General features: G+C 39.3%; 1 protein-coding gene across 2 annotated transcripts in view; it reads right to left on the bottom strand.

The window, feature by feature from the left end:
* The window catches only part of SAMD8 (sterile alpha motif domain containing 8), a 42,408-nt gene that overhangs the window by 14,188 nt on the left and 11,210 nt on the right, over positions 1 to 17,010 (bottom strand). For both annotated transcript variants that reach the window (XM_029201112.1, XM_029201114.1), the window contains exon 2: positions 10,282 to 10,874. In XM_029201112.1, coding sequence (XP_029056945.1) covers positions 10,282 to 10,874 — 593 coding nt within the window. The remainder of the gene's footprint in view (positions 1 to 10,281; positions 10,875 to 17,010) is intronic.

Here is a 17,010-nt window from a genome sequence, read left to right as displayed (position 1 = left end):
ACAGGCACCTTTGTTCTCATCTGGGCATGGTGTCCCCGAGTCCAGAGTCCCTCACATTCAACTACTCTGGAGAACAAACCACCTGTCTTCTGTTGCAGTAGAACAGGTCTTAAATTGATTTTCAACCAGTTCTCCCATATTTAGCTCCTATCTATACCCAGTCTTGAGAGATGTTTGATGCCTCCTGTTCTGAGAGTTTTTCTGGAGTACTGCAGTACAAATAAACTCACCTCTTGGGCACCACTAGTCCCCACTCCCAACCTCACAAGAGACACTTAGCTTTCTACTTTCCAAATTTTCATTATTATCACTGCTTCTGCCTTCATGGGATTATTGGGGGCCCCCACCCCCACTTTTTCTTGTTTCTTTTTTAGTGAAGTGTTGTAAGGAAATTGTCAAATGTGTTTTCAATATCTCATATTTATTCTGATGCAATGCTTTCTAAAATGCATTATACATGTTATGCCTTTTTTTTCTGGATAGAATTTAATTTTCTTTCATAATTCAGAGTCATCACTGTGAACACTGATTATTACACTGGACATGGTAATGACCTCAGAGACTACTGAGAAATGAAAGGCATTGAAGCCCCAGATTAATGTGGTTTTTCCATTATTTATGTGTGCTTTTTATAGTGCTTCTGTTTTCTCTATTAGCTATCCTTCCTCACATATAAGTGGGCCTGCCTCTAGAAGCATCTCTATCTCCTAATTTTTTGTTTATGATCTGCTGAAGCTCTTGGAATTGTGTCAAGTAAGCTTCAGAAGCAGACTCTGAAACAAAGATCACTGTGAAAGTTATTAGAAATGTTCCCAAGGGAAAATATAGGGTAGTAGGGAAATGAGATCAGGAAGGCAAGGAAGCAAGGCAAGAGTGAGACATCAAGCAAAGCCCTGTGGTAAACTCAGGCAAGGGTAACTTTGGCTCAATCCTGCAAGGAATCTGGGAGACAGTGTACGTCCAACCTAAAGTTGTCCTAATTAGGGCAAAGAGAAATGAAATATTTATACCCCACCTCATCAGTTATTGGTTAAGGGCTGCAGCTGAAGGGATGTAAACTTCCAAGTATGTTTGGCTCTCTTTTTAAGCAGGCAAAGTGTATTCCAGCAGCCCAAGAGCAGTTCTCCAACAAAGACATACAATTGCTGGATGTTGGAAGTATAAGTGTGCAAGAAAATGGAAAAGAGATCTGAGGGGATAGAGGAGGAATGCTGACAGCACCTGCTACCATTCTCCTGTGAATAAAGTTTACATACTTAAGAGCATGGGGCTTTGCAGCTGGTGGAACTGTAGACTTGTTAGGCAAAATTTGGTTTCAAACCCCCACTGCAAATTGAAAACATATGTCTATACAAAGCTTTGTATATGAATGTTCATAGCAGCATTATTAATAGTAGCCAAAAAGTGGACACAACTCAAACCTTCATCAACTAATGAATGGATAAGCTAAATGTAGTACGTCCAAACAATGAAATAATATTCTGTAATAAAAAGGAATGAAGTACTGATACATACTACTTATATGGATGAATCTTAAAAGCATTATGCTAAATGAAAGAAGCCAGACACAAAATAAGGCCTCATGTTGTAATGGCCATTTATATGAAATGCCCAGAATAGACAAATCCATAGAAATAGAAACAGAAAATAGATTGTGGTTGCCAGGGTCTCGAGGGAGGAGGGAAATGGGGTGTGACTGATAATGGATATGAGTCTATCTGGGGTGTTGAAAACGTTCTGGAATTAGTGGTGATGGTTGCACACCTTTGTAAATATACTAAAAACCACTGAATTGTACACTTTAAAATAAAATCCTCACGATCAATCATTTCCCTCTTTTTTCCCATTATGCCTTTCATAGTCATCTATAGAACCTTAGCATCCATTCTCTGATTTCTTGAGATTTTAGGTTTTGGTTCACCGTCACTCTCCAAAACTCCTGTTGTGGTACATACCCTTCTCACTCCTCTTTTTACTTCTCCTCCTATGACCTTGTCTTTTACTCTACTTCAACGACCCACCATCCACGGTTATAAACTGGGTCTTGTCATTATCAAGATTATTCTTCATAATCTCAACGCCAAGAATTCTATACTAACCAACACCTCTTGTCTTTCCATCTTATTCCTTCTAGTACTCCAACTTCAATAATTCTGAGACCCCAAATCCATAGATCTTATAACACTTTCACAGTCCTTCACCTACCTCATATCCTCCTGTCCCTCCTTATCTACCTATGTCCACGGTTAGTCATTATAATCACTCCCTTTCCTCTTTTTCCTTCATTGCATTGCCTAGCAAAACTTAAAGCCCACTTAAATCCAATTATCTACATATTCTATACCTGTATCTGTGCAGTTGAGCGAGGCTGGTAAAAACACACAATATCAACATGACTATTAACCTCAAGGAGGTCTTTAGTGCTGCTACTACATCACACAAGCCTATTCACTCTCATAGATGACTATTTTACACTTCATCCTTTCTCCTCAAACCTCCGACCTTCTCTCTCTTCTAAATCCCTGTTTTCAGAGGAAAAAAAAACAATCATCAGAGGACTTCCTCATGCTTTACCATCACATCTAGCAACCTTATATCTGTTCCCATATTTTCTGTCTTCCCCTCTGTTATGAATTAATAGACCGTGTGCCTAAGACCAGCCTCTCCCACCCACTAGATCCTACCCCTTTTCATCTACTCAAGGATATCATTCCATCAATTATACCCTCTCTTTCCTCTAACAGTATCTCCTTCCCTCTAAATTGGGTCATTCCTATCAACAGTACAACAATCATGCTATATAATATAGCCCATCCAAAACAAAACCCTGGAGACTCCACATCTTTTCCTCCAATACAACTCCATTTCTCTGTTGCCCTTATAGAAAAACTTTTAAGGGCTTGTAAGACTTGATTGTTTCCAATTTCTCTCTTCCCATTCTCTTCCCCTCTCTCATTGCTTTACCCAATTTTTTTACTTTGAAAAATTCTGATCATAACAAAAGAAAAGCTGAAAGATAAACACTTTATATTCTTCACTTAAATCTATCAATTGTTTACAATAATTAACATTTTCCCATATTTGCTTTACTTCCCTCTTTCTATACAAACCTAAATACACATACACACTCTTGGAGGAGACTAAACCCTTCCCAAAATAAGTTGCAGACATTATGACACTTCTCTAAATACTTCAACATGTATCTCCTAAGAACAAGGATACCCTCTTCATAACCCAATACACTATTACACCCAGGAAATTGTAACACCGATTTAGTGTTAAACTGTATCATTTAATATGCCATGCATATTCAAATTTTCCTAACTGTCCCTAAAATGTCCTTTATAGCAGTATTTTTTTTTCTTGATTGAGGATTCAATTAAAGTTCATGTACTGAGCCTGGTTATGGCTCTTCAACTTCCCTTATAATTCCCTTGAAGAACTTCCCCTCTCATTCAACCATTTTTTGTTTGTTTTGTTTATCACTATGGGTTCATAGATTCTTTTTCTTACTCAGTATATTATAATCCATTACCATCATTATGCTTTTTTTAAAAAATTTATTTATTTTTGGCTGTGTTGGGTCTTCGTTTCTGTGCGAGGGCTTTCTCTAGTTGTGGCAAGCAGGGGCCACTCTTCATCGCGGTGCGTGGGCCTCTCACTATCACGGTCTCTCTTGTTGCGGAGCACAGGCTCCAGACGCGCAGGCTCAGTAGTTGTGGCTCACGGGCCTAGTTGCTCCGCGGCATGTAGGATCTTCCCAGACCAGGGCTTGAAACCGTGTCCCCTGCATTAGCAGGCAGATTCTCAACCACTGCGCCACCAGGGAAGCCCTTATTATGCTTTTTGATGTTCCAATTGTCCTAATTTGATCAATGAGAGCCCCTTAAAACCAGTTCATATGTTCTTTTGATAGGTTTCTACTTCCTTGCTTTATGGCACAAAATCTATTTCAGGCTAATTTTATGCTTACCATGCCCCAGACTTGTTTCCTCTGCCTAGAGTACTCTTTCATCAGATATCCACATGCTACCCTTTCCTTTCTCTAAGGAGCCCTGGTCTGTTCCTTTAGTACAGATTGGTATTTAGAAACCATGATCTGGATGCTCATGGTGCTTCACAGCTACTGAGTTTTTCCTACAAACCATTTCACATCAGTTCATAGAAATCTTCCTCATTCTTTTCTATGATTAAATAGTACTCTGTTGTGTAGGTGTACCACAGTGTATTCAACCAGTTTTCCATGGATAAGCATTTAGATTATTTCCAATATTTATAATTATTACAATTAATGCCGCAATGAATAACTCTGTCCATATGCTGTTTCATATTTGTGGAGATATACCTTTAGGTAAATTCCAGTCTCACATTCTCTCTTGAACCCATTATAATCAGGCTTTTGCCCTTATTAACTCTTGTCAAAGTCAACAGTCAATTATCCTCATCTTACTTGACCCCTCAGCAGCATTTGACACAGCTAATTATAATTTATTCCTGTCTTCTTAAAATTTTTTTTTTAACTTGGCTTCCATAATACTCTCTCACTCTCTCTGCCCTGACTTCCTCAGTCGTCTTCTTTTCTAGTTTTGCCTTACTTTTCTGACCTCTAAACATTATACCTGTTCCTGGGCTCAATCTTCAATATTCTTTTCCCTTCTAAACTCACTTCCTAGTAGACATTATCTAATATCATGGCTTTACCCACACTTGTAACTCCCAAATTTCACCCTAGATCTCTCTGAACACTAACTCATCTTTCCATCTCTGACTTGACTTCTGATTTGGTGTAAAAGATACTTCAAACTTGACATGTCTAAAACCAAACCCTTACTTTTCTCTTCAAGTCAGGTCTTTCCACAGTCTTCCCACCTCTAGAAAGGGCAACTCTATCCTTCCAGATGATCAAGTCAAAAATGTTGGAATAGGGCTTCCCTGGTGGTGCAGTGGTTGAGAATCTGCCTGCTAATGCAGGGGACACGGGTTCGAGCCCTGGTCTGGGAAGATCCCACATGCCGCGGAGCAACTAGGCCCGTGAGCCACAACTACTGAGCCTGCGCGTCTGGAGCCTGTGCTCTGCGACAAGAGAGGCCGCGATAGTGAGAGGCCCACGCACCGCGATGAAGAGTGGCCCCCGCTTGCCACAACTAGAGAAAGCCCTCACACAGAAACAAAGACCCAACACAGCCCAGAATAAATAAATTTTAAAAAAAAATCTTGAAATAATCCTTGAATTCTCTTTCTCTTACACCTTACATGCAAATCCATAAGCAAATCTTGTTGCCTGTATGTACATACATACACACACACATATATATATACATATATGTATATCTACACACACACACGTATGTACCACTACTCTTCTCATCCAATCCACCCCATCTTTGCCTAGACGAATTCAATAATTTAACTAACCTCTACTTTCCCATCCCCACCACTGAGCTATTCTGTTAACAACAATTAGACTGACCTTTTAAAATGGAAGTTAGATCGCTCTACTCTTCTCCTAAATGCTTTCCAATGGCTTCCCTTTTCACTTAGAATGAAAGCTAAAGTCCTTACAACTGTCTACAAGTACCTACAAAATCTGGACTCCTGTCTCCTCTCAGATCTCACCTCCAACTGTTCTCTCCATCTCTCACTTGCTGTTCCTTAAACATGCTAAGCCTACTACCAATTCAGGATTCCTGCACCTTGCTGTTTCCTCTGCCTAGAGTACTCTTTCATCAGATATCCACATGCTGTCTTCCTTACTTCCTTAGGGTCTTCTGCTGGAAAAATTGTGTACGATAGAACAGGGAAGGAGATATAGGGGTCTAACAGCTTCTTAAACAGCTTTCTTATTTTAGCACCACCCTTTCACCCACAGTATCCAGAGCTTTGAGAAATCTTCAAGATAGTTTGGGTTGGTTCTCAGTTTTCCCAACTGCTGCTTTAGAATTAGGTTACTTTAGCTCTGCTAGTTGCCACTCACCCATCTGCTTTTCCTTTTTTTTTTTAATATTCATTTATTTATTTGGCTGTGCCGGGTCTTAGTTGCAGCATGCGGGATCTTTTATTTGTAGCATATGGGATCTAGTTCCCTGACCAGGGATGGAACCCGGGCCCCCTGCATTGCAGTGCGGAGCATTAACCACTGGACCACCAGGGAAGTCCCTCACCCATCTGCTTTCAAACTCCCAAAAATGTATGGCTGTTTTCTCCTCTCTTATCTACCCTTTCCTTGTAAGTTTACAACTTAAGACCAACAAACAAACACAACTTCTTTACTATACTTTTAGTCAGGGCTCGAGAGAGAATAAAATGTTATATATATGTCATCCTGCCATCTTAACATGGACATTTTAATTCATTTCATTTAAAAAAAACCCATATACTATAAGGCACTTTCAGAAGAGTACAACGTTTTGTTTTTATTTTTTAAACATCTTTACTGGAGTATAATTGCTTTACAATGGTGTCTTAGTTTCTGCTGTATAACAAAATGAATCAGTTATACATATACATATGTTTCCATATCTCTTCCCTCTTGCGTCTCCCTCCCTCCCATCCTCCCTATCCCACCCCTCTAGGCGGTCACAAACCACCTAGCTGATCTCCCTGTGCTATGCGGCTACTTCCCACTAGCTATCTATTTTACGTTTGGTAGTGTATATATGTCCACGCCTCTCTCTCACTTTGTCACAGCTTACCTTTCCCCCTCTCCATATCCTCAAGTCCATGCTCTAGTAGGTCTGTGTCTTTATTCCCATCTTACCCCTAGGTTCCTCATGACCTTTTTTTTTTTCTTCTTAGATTCCATATATATGTGTTAGCATACGGTATTTGTTTTTCTCTTTCTGACTTACTTCACTCTGTATGACAGACTCTGGGTCCATCCACCTCACTACAAATAACTCAGTTTCGTTTCTTTTTATGGGTGAGTAATATTCCATTGTATATACGTGCCACATCTCCTTTATCCATTCATCTGTTGATGGGCACTTAGGTTGCTTCCATGTCCTGGCTATTGTAAATAGAGCTGCAATGAACATTTTGGTACATGACTCTTTTCGAATTATGGTTTTCTCAGGGTATATGCCCAGTAGTGGGATTGCTGGGTCGTATGGTAGTTCTATTTGTAGTTTTTTAGGGAACCTCCATACTGTTCTCCATAGTGGTTGTATCAATTTACATTCCCACCAACAGTGCAAGAGGGTTCCCTTTTCTCCACACCCTCTCCAGGATTTATTGTTTCTAGATTTTTTGATGATGGCCATTCTGACCGGTGTAAGGTGATATCTCATTGTAGTTTTGATTTGCATTTATCTAATGATTAACGACGTTGAGCATTCTTTCATGTGTTTGTTGGCAATATGTATAGCTTCTTTGGAGAAATGTCTATTTAGGTCTTCTGCCCATTTTTGGATTGGGTTGTTTGCTTCTTTGTTATTGAGCTGCATGAGCTGCTTGTAAATCTTGGAGATTAATCCTTTGTCAGTTGCTTCATTTGCAAATATTTTCTCCCATTTTGAGGACTGTCTTTTCGTCTTGTTTATGATTTCTTTTGCTGTGCAAAAGCTTTTAAGTTTCATTAGGTCCCATTTGTTTATTTTTGTTTTTATTTCCATTTCTCTAGGAGGTGGGTCAAAAAGGATCTTGCTGTGATTTATGTCATAGAGTGTTCTGCCTATGTTTTCCTCTAAGAGTTTGATAGTGTCTGGCCTTACATTTAGGTCTTTAATCCATTTTGAGTTTATTTTTGTGTATGGTGTTAGGGAGGGTTCTAATTTCATACTTTTACATGTACCTGTCCGGTTTTCCCAGCACCACTTATTGAAGAGGCTGTCTTTTCTCCACTGTATATTCTTGCCTCCTTTATCAAAGATAAGGTGACCATATGTGCGTGGGTTTACCTCTGGGCTTTCTATCCTGTTCCATTGCTCTATATTTCTGTTTTTGTGCCAGTACCATACTGTATCGATTACTGTAGCTTTGTAGTATAGTCTGAAGTCAGGGAGCCTGATTCCTCCAGCTCTGTTTTTCATTCTCAAGATTGCTTTGGCTATTCGGGGTCTTTTGTGCTTCCATACAAATTGTGAAATTTTTTTTTCTAGTTCTGTAAAAAATGCCAGTGGTAGTTTGATAGGGATTGCACTGAATCTGTACATTGCTTTGGGTAGTAGAGTCATTTTCACAATGCTGATTCTTCCAATCCAAGGACATGATATATCTCTCCATCTTTTTGTATCATCTTTAATTTCTTTCATCAGTGTCTTATAGTTTTCTGCATACAGGTCTTTTGTCTCCTTAGGTAGGTTTACTCCTAGATATTTTATTCCTTTCGTTGCAAGGGTAAATGGGAGTGTTTTCTTAATTTCACTTTCAGATTTTTCATCACTAGTGTATAAGAATGCCAGAGATTTCTGTGCATTAATTTTGTATCCTGCTACTTTACCAAATTCATTGATTAACTCTAGTAGCTTTCTGGTAGCATCTTTAGGATTCTCTAGGTAGAGTATCATGTCATCTGCAAACAGTGACAGCTTTACTTCTTCTTTTCCGATTTGGATTCCTTTTATTTCTTTTTCTTCTCTGATTGCTGTGGCTAGAACTTCCAAAACTATGTTGAATAAGAGTGGTGACAGTGGGCAACCTTGTCTTGTTCCTGATCTTAGTGGGAATGGTTTCAGTTTTTCACCATTGAGGAGGATGTTGGTTGTGGGTTGGTCATATATGGCCTTTATTATGTTGAGGAAAGTTCTCTCTATGCCTACTTTCTGGAGGGTTTTTATCATAAATGGGTGTTGAATTTTGTTGAAAGCTTTCTCTGCATCTATTGAGATGATCATATGGTTCTTCTCCTTCAATTTGTTAATATGGTGTATCACATTGATTGATTTGCGTATATTGAAGAATCCTTGCATTCCTGGAATAAACCCCACTTGATCATGGTATATGATCCTTTTAATGTGCTGTTGGATTCTGTTTGCTAGCATTTTGTTGAGGATTTTTGCATCTGTGTTCATCAGTGATATTGGCCTGTAGTTTTCTTTCTTTGTGACATCTTTTTTTTTTTTTTTTTGCGGTACATGGACCTCTCACTGTTGTGGCCTCTCCCGTTGTGGAGCACAGGCTCCGGACGTGCAGGCTCAGCGGCCGCAGCTCACAGGGCCTAGCCGTTCCGTGGCATGTGGGATCTTCCCAGACCGGGGCACAAACCCGTGTCCCCTGCATCGGCAGGCAGACTCTCAACCACTGCGCCACCAGGGAAGCCCATCTTTGTGACATCTTTGTCTGGTTTTGGTATCAGGGTGATGGTGGCCTCGTAGAATGAGTTTGGGAGTGTTCCTCCCTCTGCTATATTTTGGGAGAGTTTGAGAAGGATAGGTGTTAGCTCTTCTCTAAGTGTTTGATAGAATTCGCCTGTGAAGCCATCTGGTCCTGGGCTTTTGTTTGTTGGAAGATTTTTAATCACAGTTTCAATTTCAGGGGCACAACATTTTACAAAAACAAGATAGCACTACAAACTTTCAAAAGATTTTTTAAAACCACAAATATAGGGCTTCCCTGGTGGCGCAGTGGTTGAGAGTCCGCCTGCTGATGCAGGGGACACGGTTCATGCCCCTGTCCGGAAGATCCCACATGCTGCGGAGCGGCTGGGCCCGTGAGCCATTGCCGCTGAGCCTGCGCATCGGAGCCTGTGCTCCGCAACGGGAGAGGCCACAACAATGTGAGGGCTGTGTACCGCAAAAAAAAAAAAAAAAACCCACAAATATAAAAACTAATAGTTTTGAGTTTTGTTCTATTCTTATTTTTCATATAATATACTATATTCTTTTTTATGCATTCAGTATTTATAAAAACAGAATACTATCCATGAATCAGTTTGTATTTGTGATAGTTCTAATTTATCTGATGATACATGAGACCTCCCCATATTTTTAAAAGAAGCAAAACCCTGTTCATCTTTTTTTTAAAAAAAGTAAACAAATTCCATTTATTACATATAACATTCCAGGAAACCCTTTTAAAATCTGAAGTGCCCAAGGAGCTATAACATAGCTGTAGAAAAATAAATTAAGCAGTGGTTCTTCCTACTCATCTAGGCTTAAGGTCTAGTTTACTCTAAGAGAAAAAGGCAATTCTAAAGCATATCTTTATATAGCACAAGATAAGGCAAATGGGAAGTATATATCAACCAAAACAACAATAATAAAGAACGTAATTATCATGAATATATCATTATCATTGCTAGTACAGCTATCTTCTACAAACTTGGCAACTAGAAACAAAACTTACCTGTCTAAGAATATATCCGGGAGTGGTGGATAGGTCTGCATGTCAGGCACTCGCTCGTGGACTATAACCATTATGAAAGATGTAAATCCGAACACTATAAAAACATATATACAACTCAATATGGTCTTCCAATACTCTGGGTCCAATCTTCGAATAGAATGTTTGTTTTTACCATTCACATACTGGTATTGATCAGAATTCAAATCAGTGATGGGTCCGTCACAGTCGTGTGAAGGTTCCCCATTACAGAGCCACTCTGCATTCTGAAGAGCACTAATGAAAGGGCTCATGGAACTCATGGGACTGTCACTGTTGTATCCCATCTCTTCTAAAACATCAATATGTATTTTCTGCAATTTTCGGACTGACAGCATTAACCTTTTAATGTCCCCTAAGACTTTGATTTCCAGAGGAGGAGACCGGAGATCATATTCAGTCAATGTTAGCAATGTGATTCCATCAAGTCGGTGCTTATTGCATAAAATGTCCACATACTCAAAAAAGCCTTCATCCTTCAGCCAAACAGCTACATGCTTGGTAGTCCAGCGGCGAATGCAGAGCTGATTAGGAAAAGCCATTTCCTCTTCCACTGCCTGTCAAGGGAAAACAGGAAAATAAAAAAAAATTTCAGGGTATCCTAAGAACTCCTTTGAAGACAAAATACACGTAAACACATCAGAAACAGTAATTCATCTACACTGCCCTATTGGCTTCCAGACGAGAGTAAAAGAAACAAAAATTATTCATTAATGAGTAGTTCTCAACAGATTAACATTCTAATAATTATATGCATATAACCCCAATAGCAAAAGGAAAGCTAATGACTGAACATTTTTGCAAAATGTTTTTTTGGTAGTATTTTACAAATGGCTTTTCCACACCACAGCAAGCCATAACTTAATTAGAAAAAGCCTACTGGTGAGAACAATTGAGAAAAATAACTCAACACTTTTCATAAAATGAGATATATAGAAAGATTTGTTATACGTAAAAATAAATCAAATTTCAGAAATCTTCATGTTCGTGGAATAAGTATCCCCCCCACCCCGCCTCCAAAAAAACACACAACCCCGGGCTTCCCTGGTGGCACAGTGGTTGAGAGTCCGCCTGCCGATGCAGGGGACGCAGGTTCGTGCCCCGGTCCGGGAGGATCCCACATGCCGCGGAGCGGCTGGGCCTGTGGGCCATGGCCGCTGGGCCTGCGCGTCCGGAGCCTGTGCTCCGCGGCAGGAGAGGCCACAGTGGTGAGAGGCCCGCGTACCGCAAAAAGAAAAAACAAAACACACAACCCCACAAAGGCAGATAGATAACTAACTGCAGGAAACCCCTTAGATTAAGCATATTTCTATCTACTATACAAATAATTTCTACAACAGATATAAAGTCTTTACTAGATATTAAGTATCTATAAATATCTTAACAGCTCATTTCTTTCTATACCTTGAATATTCCATTACAGAACTGAAAAAGGAATTTTCTTCTTAAACTATCATTGAGATTTAGTGATAAAACATTTCAATGTACCATAAATTTGAGGGGCCATATTTTATACTGCAATTATAGTATTTCCTTTTTTTTTTTTTTAATTTTAATTTTTGGCCTCACCACGTGGTTTGCAGGATCTTAGTTCCGTGACCAGGGATTGAACCCTGGACCTCAGCAGTGAAAGCACGGAGTCCTAACCACTGGACCCCTGGAGAATTCCCTATACTGCAATTATAAAAGGCCAACAATGTACTGTTTCAAAAAGTACTAATAATTTTTACTACTTTGATCCCACACAGTTCTGTTTATGTTCTTTTTCCATTTTAAAATGTTCAGTAACTTGGGCCTATATCAGGTTTATAAACTTTATCAGATATACGGGAGACAAAGGCCTACATGGAGAAAAAACCTAGTTCCCTAAAGTACTTTCTCAACTACTAAAGCCTGTGGGCTTTCTGACATTTTCCAGATCTCTAAAGACCATATTTCCTTCTGAGATGATTTTTAAAAAACACAGTAAGGGGACTTCCCTAGTAGTGCAGTGGATAGGACTCTGCGCTCCCAATGCAGGGGGTCCGGATTTGATCCCTAGTCAGAGAACTAGATCCCACATACATGCCACAACTAAGGAGCCCACGTGCCGCACCTAAGACCTGGTGCAACCAAAATAGATAAATAAATATTATATTAAAAAAAAAAAACCCACAGTAGGTAAACTTTAAAGCATTAAAAAAGAGGAAGAGGGGCTTCCCTGATGGCACAGTGGTTGAGAGTCCGCCTGCCGATGCAGGGGACACGGGTTCGTGCCCCGGTCCGGGAAGATCCCACACGCCACGGAGCGGCTGAGCCCGTGAGCCATGGCCGCTGAGCCTGCGCGTCCGGAGCCTGTGCTCCGCAACGGGAGAGGCCGCAGCGGTGAGAGGCTCGTGTACCGCAAAAAAAAAAAAAAAAAAGAAGAAGAAGAACGAGAAAGAATGACACAACAAACACCCATGTGCCCACTACCCAGCTTGAAAGAAAAAAAAAAACAGTTCCAATACATATGTCCTGTTTCTTAATCTGGGTATTAGTTATACAGGTGAAAATTCATCAATCTGTATACGTATGATCTACATTTTACATATGTTGAACTTGATTTTAAAAGTTTGCTTTAAAAGCAAAACAAAACATCAATACAAGTGAATGTCCTTCCCTGATAGCAACCCCTTCCTCTCCTCTCAGATGTAGTAATTCCTGATTTTAGTGCTTACCATTCCCTTACAACATGCATTTTTGGCTATGAAAAACTTTCTATGCTTCCTTATGCTAAGGAAAGTAAAAAGCTGCTACTTCTGCATTCTTCTATCCACACAAACTCTTGCCATGAATACCTATAATCACCTGAAAAAGGCAGATACTCAACTACCCAAGTACCTCTTATACCATCAAAAGTATTCAGCCAACAAGAAACATGCCCATTAAATATTTGTTTCTTAATTACTAAAAAGCAATCCTAGTTTTTGGAAACCTTAAATCACAGTGTTTCAAAACAGAGCTTTTAATAGTATTAATCCACAATAGCTTTTCAGTCTTAAAAAATTAACAGTACATGCATCTGTAAGGACATGTTTTATATACTGCAGAGCTACAAAAAATCGTACTCAACTTTTTTATTTTTACATACAGTATATCAGTGTCATCCCAAAGGCCAAGGAATTATGATTTATTCACTTTCAACTCATGGAATTTATACACATTGATATATATAATTTTATATCACGTATTACATATATATAGTTCCATTTTAAATGATTTTGCTATGTTTTAGTCCATATAGATAGCCAGATGGCTTCATCCTACACACTACATACATATCTTTTCCCCAAGGTATTCTCTGAATAAATTATTTCATCCCTGAATATCCAACGAACACATGCTACAAACTCTGCAACAATTACGATGTAATAAGTATGAGAAGCTCTTCTCATACAAAATAAGGCCAGATTCCTTCTATTTTACTTCTATTCTGCTACCATTCTCCTTTTTCTAACAGCTTACCACCAACGGGCTCCAAGTCACCCCCATCCTTTTAGCCTTATTCTTCAGTAGTTTCATCTCACACACTGCTCAAAATGATCTCCTTCATGGTTGTTTTTTTTTTTTCTGTCTTATAGCACCTTCAATCTGGCTAACAATCCGTTCTTTACACCCTCAATCTGGCTAACAAACAGGCTTTGATGCTGATGTTTTAGCTGCTAGAAAATATGAGTTATCATACAAGAAAGCCTCCTGGAAGTCTTTGAGCCTGCTGTGGCAATGCCCTAAAAGCATGACACATTGCACTGTTGTGCTACATCAGGTCAGGGCACAACCGTTAATTGTGTGCTACTACATACTTAGATAACACTATGAAAACCTGCATTAAAGAGGTATATTAACAGATGATAAAAGGCTTCAAGGCAATTTAATATTTACATTGTACCACAGGAACTACAGGGGACAGGAGACTTTTAACGAAGAATATGAGAGCTATAAGTTTCATACAAATATACATAATGAAGAAATTAGGTAAGTAAATGTTTCAGAATACTTTCAGCTTTAACCAATAATTAATATGAATCAACTATCAGTTAAAGGGACTTCTGCTTCTGACCAAGATGCAATAAGAGAAACCAGATTTACTTTTCCACCTGAAACAGCCAAAAAATAGATTAAATATATGGGGAGAAAACCAGTTTCAAGACAGTGGGCACCAGACAACAAAGGAGATCCTTGAGAGTAGGAAACAAGGTGAGCCCTACTGCCCCAGCCATGAGTGGTACAGGATATAAACTGGGTGAGACCCAGCAGACTTGGTGAGTTGCAATGGAACTGAGAATCTAGGGAAATCAAGATGGCAGTGTACCTGGGATAGAATACTAGAGAGGAGAAAGATACACAGAGAACTTGTCATGGACTGAATGTTTATATTCCCCCCAAATTCATATGTTGAAATTCTAACCCCCAATAGGATAGTATTAGGAGGTGATTAGGTCATGAAGGCAGAACCCTCGTGAATGGAATTAATGCCTTTATAAGAGACACCCCAAAGAGTTCTCTTCCCTCCTGTCATCTAAAGACACAACTAGAAGATGACCACCTATGAACTAGGAAGCAGGTCCTCACAGACACCAAATCTGCTGGCACTTTGATCTTGGACTCCTCAGCCTCCAGAACCGTGAGAAATAGATTTGTTGTTTAAGCCACCCAGCCTATGGTATTTTTGTTTTAACAGCCTAAGCAGACTAAGATGGAACTCCAGGGATTTGCAAAGGATCTCCCTTGAATAGGCAGCTGAATGCTGATCAGCACATGTATGTGAGGAAACCAAACAAGACTGAAAAAAGAACCACCCAGAAAGATTAGAGGCAATAACGCCCAGTATTCACACAAGACCACTAAAAGTGCCTACTATAAACAACCAGACTGGAAAAAAATGAAAAATCTCATGATTCATGGGGCACTGGGTAGAGTACACAATAAGATCTTCCCATAGTAGTAAGGAAAAATTAACCCTAAAAACAGTAGTTCTCAACTGAGGGCAATTTGCCCACCCCAAAATATTTGGCAATTTCTGGAGACATTTGTAGTTGTCACAACTAGGGGATCATCTAAAGACTAGAGGCTAGGGATGCTGTTAAACAGTCTACAATGCACAGGACAGCCCCTCACAACAAAGAATTATCTGACCCAAAGTGTTATAGTGCTGATATTGAGAAATCCTGCCCAAAACCTAAACATGTCTCTGGTCCAGCCAAACAAATCTTAAAAGCACAACCAAAAGGATCAAACTGCTTTCAAGTAATTTAACTACATCCCACAACAAAGCAGAAGAATATTAATAGGAATAAGAAAGTATTCAGCACCCAACAGGTAAAATCACAATGTCTGGCAACCAACCAAAGATTACCAGGCATGCAAAGGAGTAGAAAAATTCTATAATGTAAAATTCTATAATAGTAAAAAAATTTCTATAATGAGTAGAAAATCAATTGAAATTGACCCAGAACTGACACAGATAATAAAATTATCAGACAAGGAAATTAACATAGTTATGATAACTGTATTACATATGTTCAAAAAGTTAAATAGAGATATAGACACATAAAAAAGATCCAACTCAAACTTCTAGAGATGAAATTACAAGATATGTAATAAAAAACACACTGGATGGGATTAACAGCTGATCAGATATTGCATAAGTATAGTAAACTTGAAGACATAACAATAGGAATTATTCAAAATGAAACACAGGAAAAACAGAATTTTTAAAAATGAAGAGAATATTATTCAGCCTTTAAAAGGAATCTTGAAGACATTATGCTAAGTGAAATAAGCCAGACACAAAAGGACAAATATTGTATGATTCACTTGGTAGTCAAATTCATAGAGACAGAAAGTAGATGTTGGTTTCCAGGGACTGTGCAGTAGGAGACAAATACCCATTACTGTTTAATGGGTACAAAGTTTCCATTTGGGATAATGAAACAGTTCTGGAAATGGATGGTGGTGATGGTTGCACAACAATGTAAATGTACTTAGTGCCACTAAACTGTGCACTTAAAAATGGCTAAAATATAAGTTTGTTATGTATATTTTACCATGATTAAAAAAAAAAAAAAAGAAAACGAAAAGAATATCAGTGAGAGGTGGGACAACTTCAAACATCTTAATAGATGCATAATTGTAGTCCCCAAACAACGAGAGAGAGAGGAGAGTGCAGAAAAAAATATCTGAAGTAACAATGGCTAACATTTTTCAAAATTTGGTGCAAACTATAAACACAAATCAAAAAGCTCAATAAATTCCAAACATTAGAACCACACAAAAAACTATACCACACCAAGGCTTCCCTGGTGGTGCAGTGGTTAAAAATCCGCTTGCCAACGCAGGGGACACCGGTTCGAGCCCTGGTCCGGGAAGATCCCACATGCAGCGGAGCAACTGGGCCCGTGCGCCACAACTACTGAGCCTGTGCTCTACAGCCCACGAGCCATAACTACTGAGTCCAGGAGCCGCAACTGCTGAAGCCCACACGCCTAGAGCCCATGCTCCACAACAAGAGAAGCCACCACAGTGAAAAGCACGTGGACCACAACAAAGAGTGGCCCCTGCTCCCACAGCTAGAGAGGGCCCGCACACAGCAACAAAGACCCAACACAGCCGAAAATAAATAAAAAACAAACAAGCAAAAAACAACTATACCACACCATATCATAATCAAAT

Source organism: Monodon monoceros, unplaced genomic scaffold, assembly GCF_005190385.1.
Source record: "Monodon monoceros isolate NGI ecotype Baffin Bay Population unplaced genomic scaffold, NGI_Narwhal_1 Super_Scaffold_4, whole genome shotgun sequence".
Lineage (NCBI taxonomy): Eukaryota > Metazoa > Chordata > Mammalia > Artiodactyla > Monodontidae > Monodon > Monodon monoceros.
Note: the sequence above shows the minus strand (reverse complement) of the source record. Positions and strands in the feature narration are given on the sequence as shown.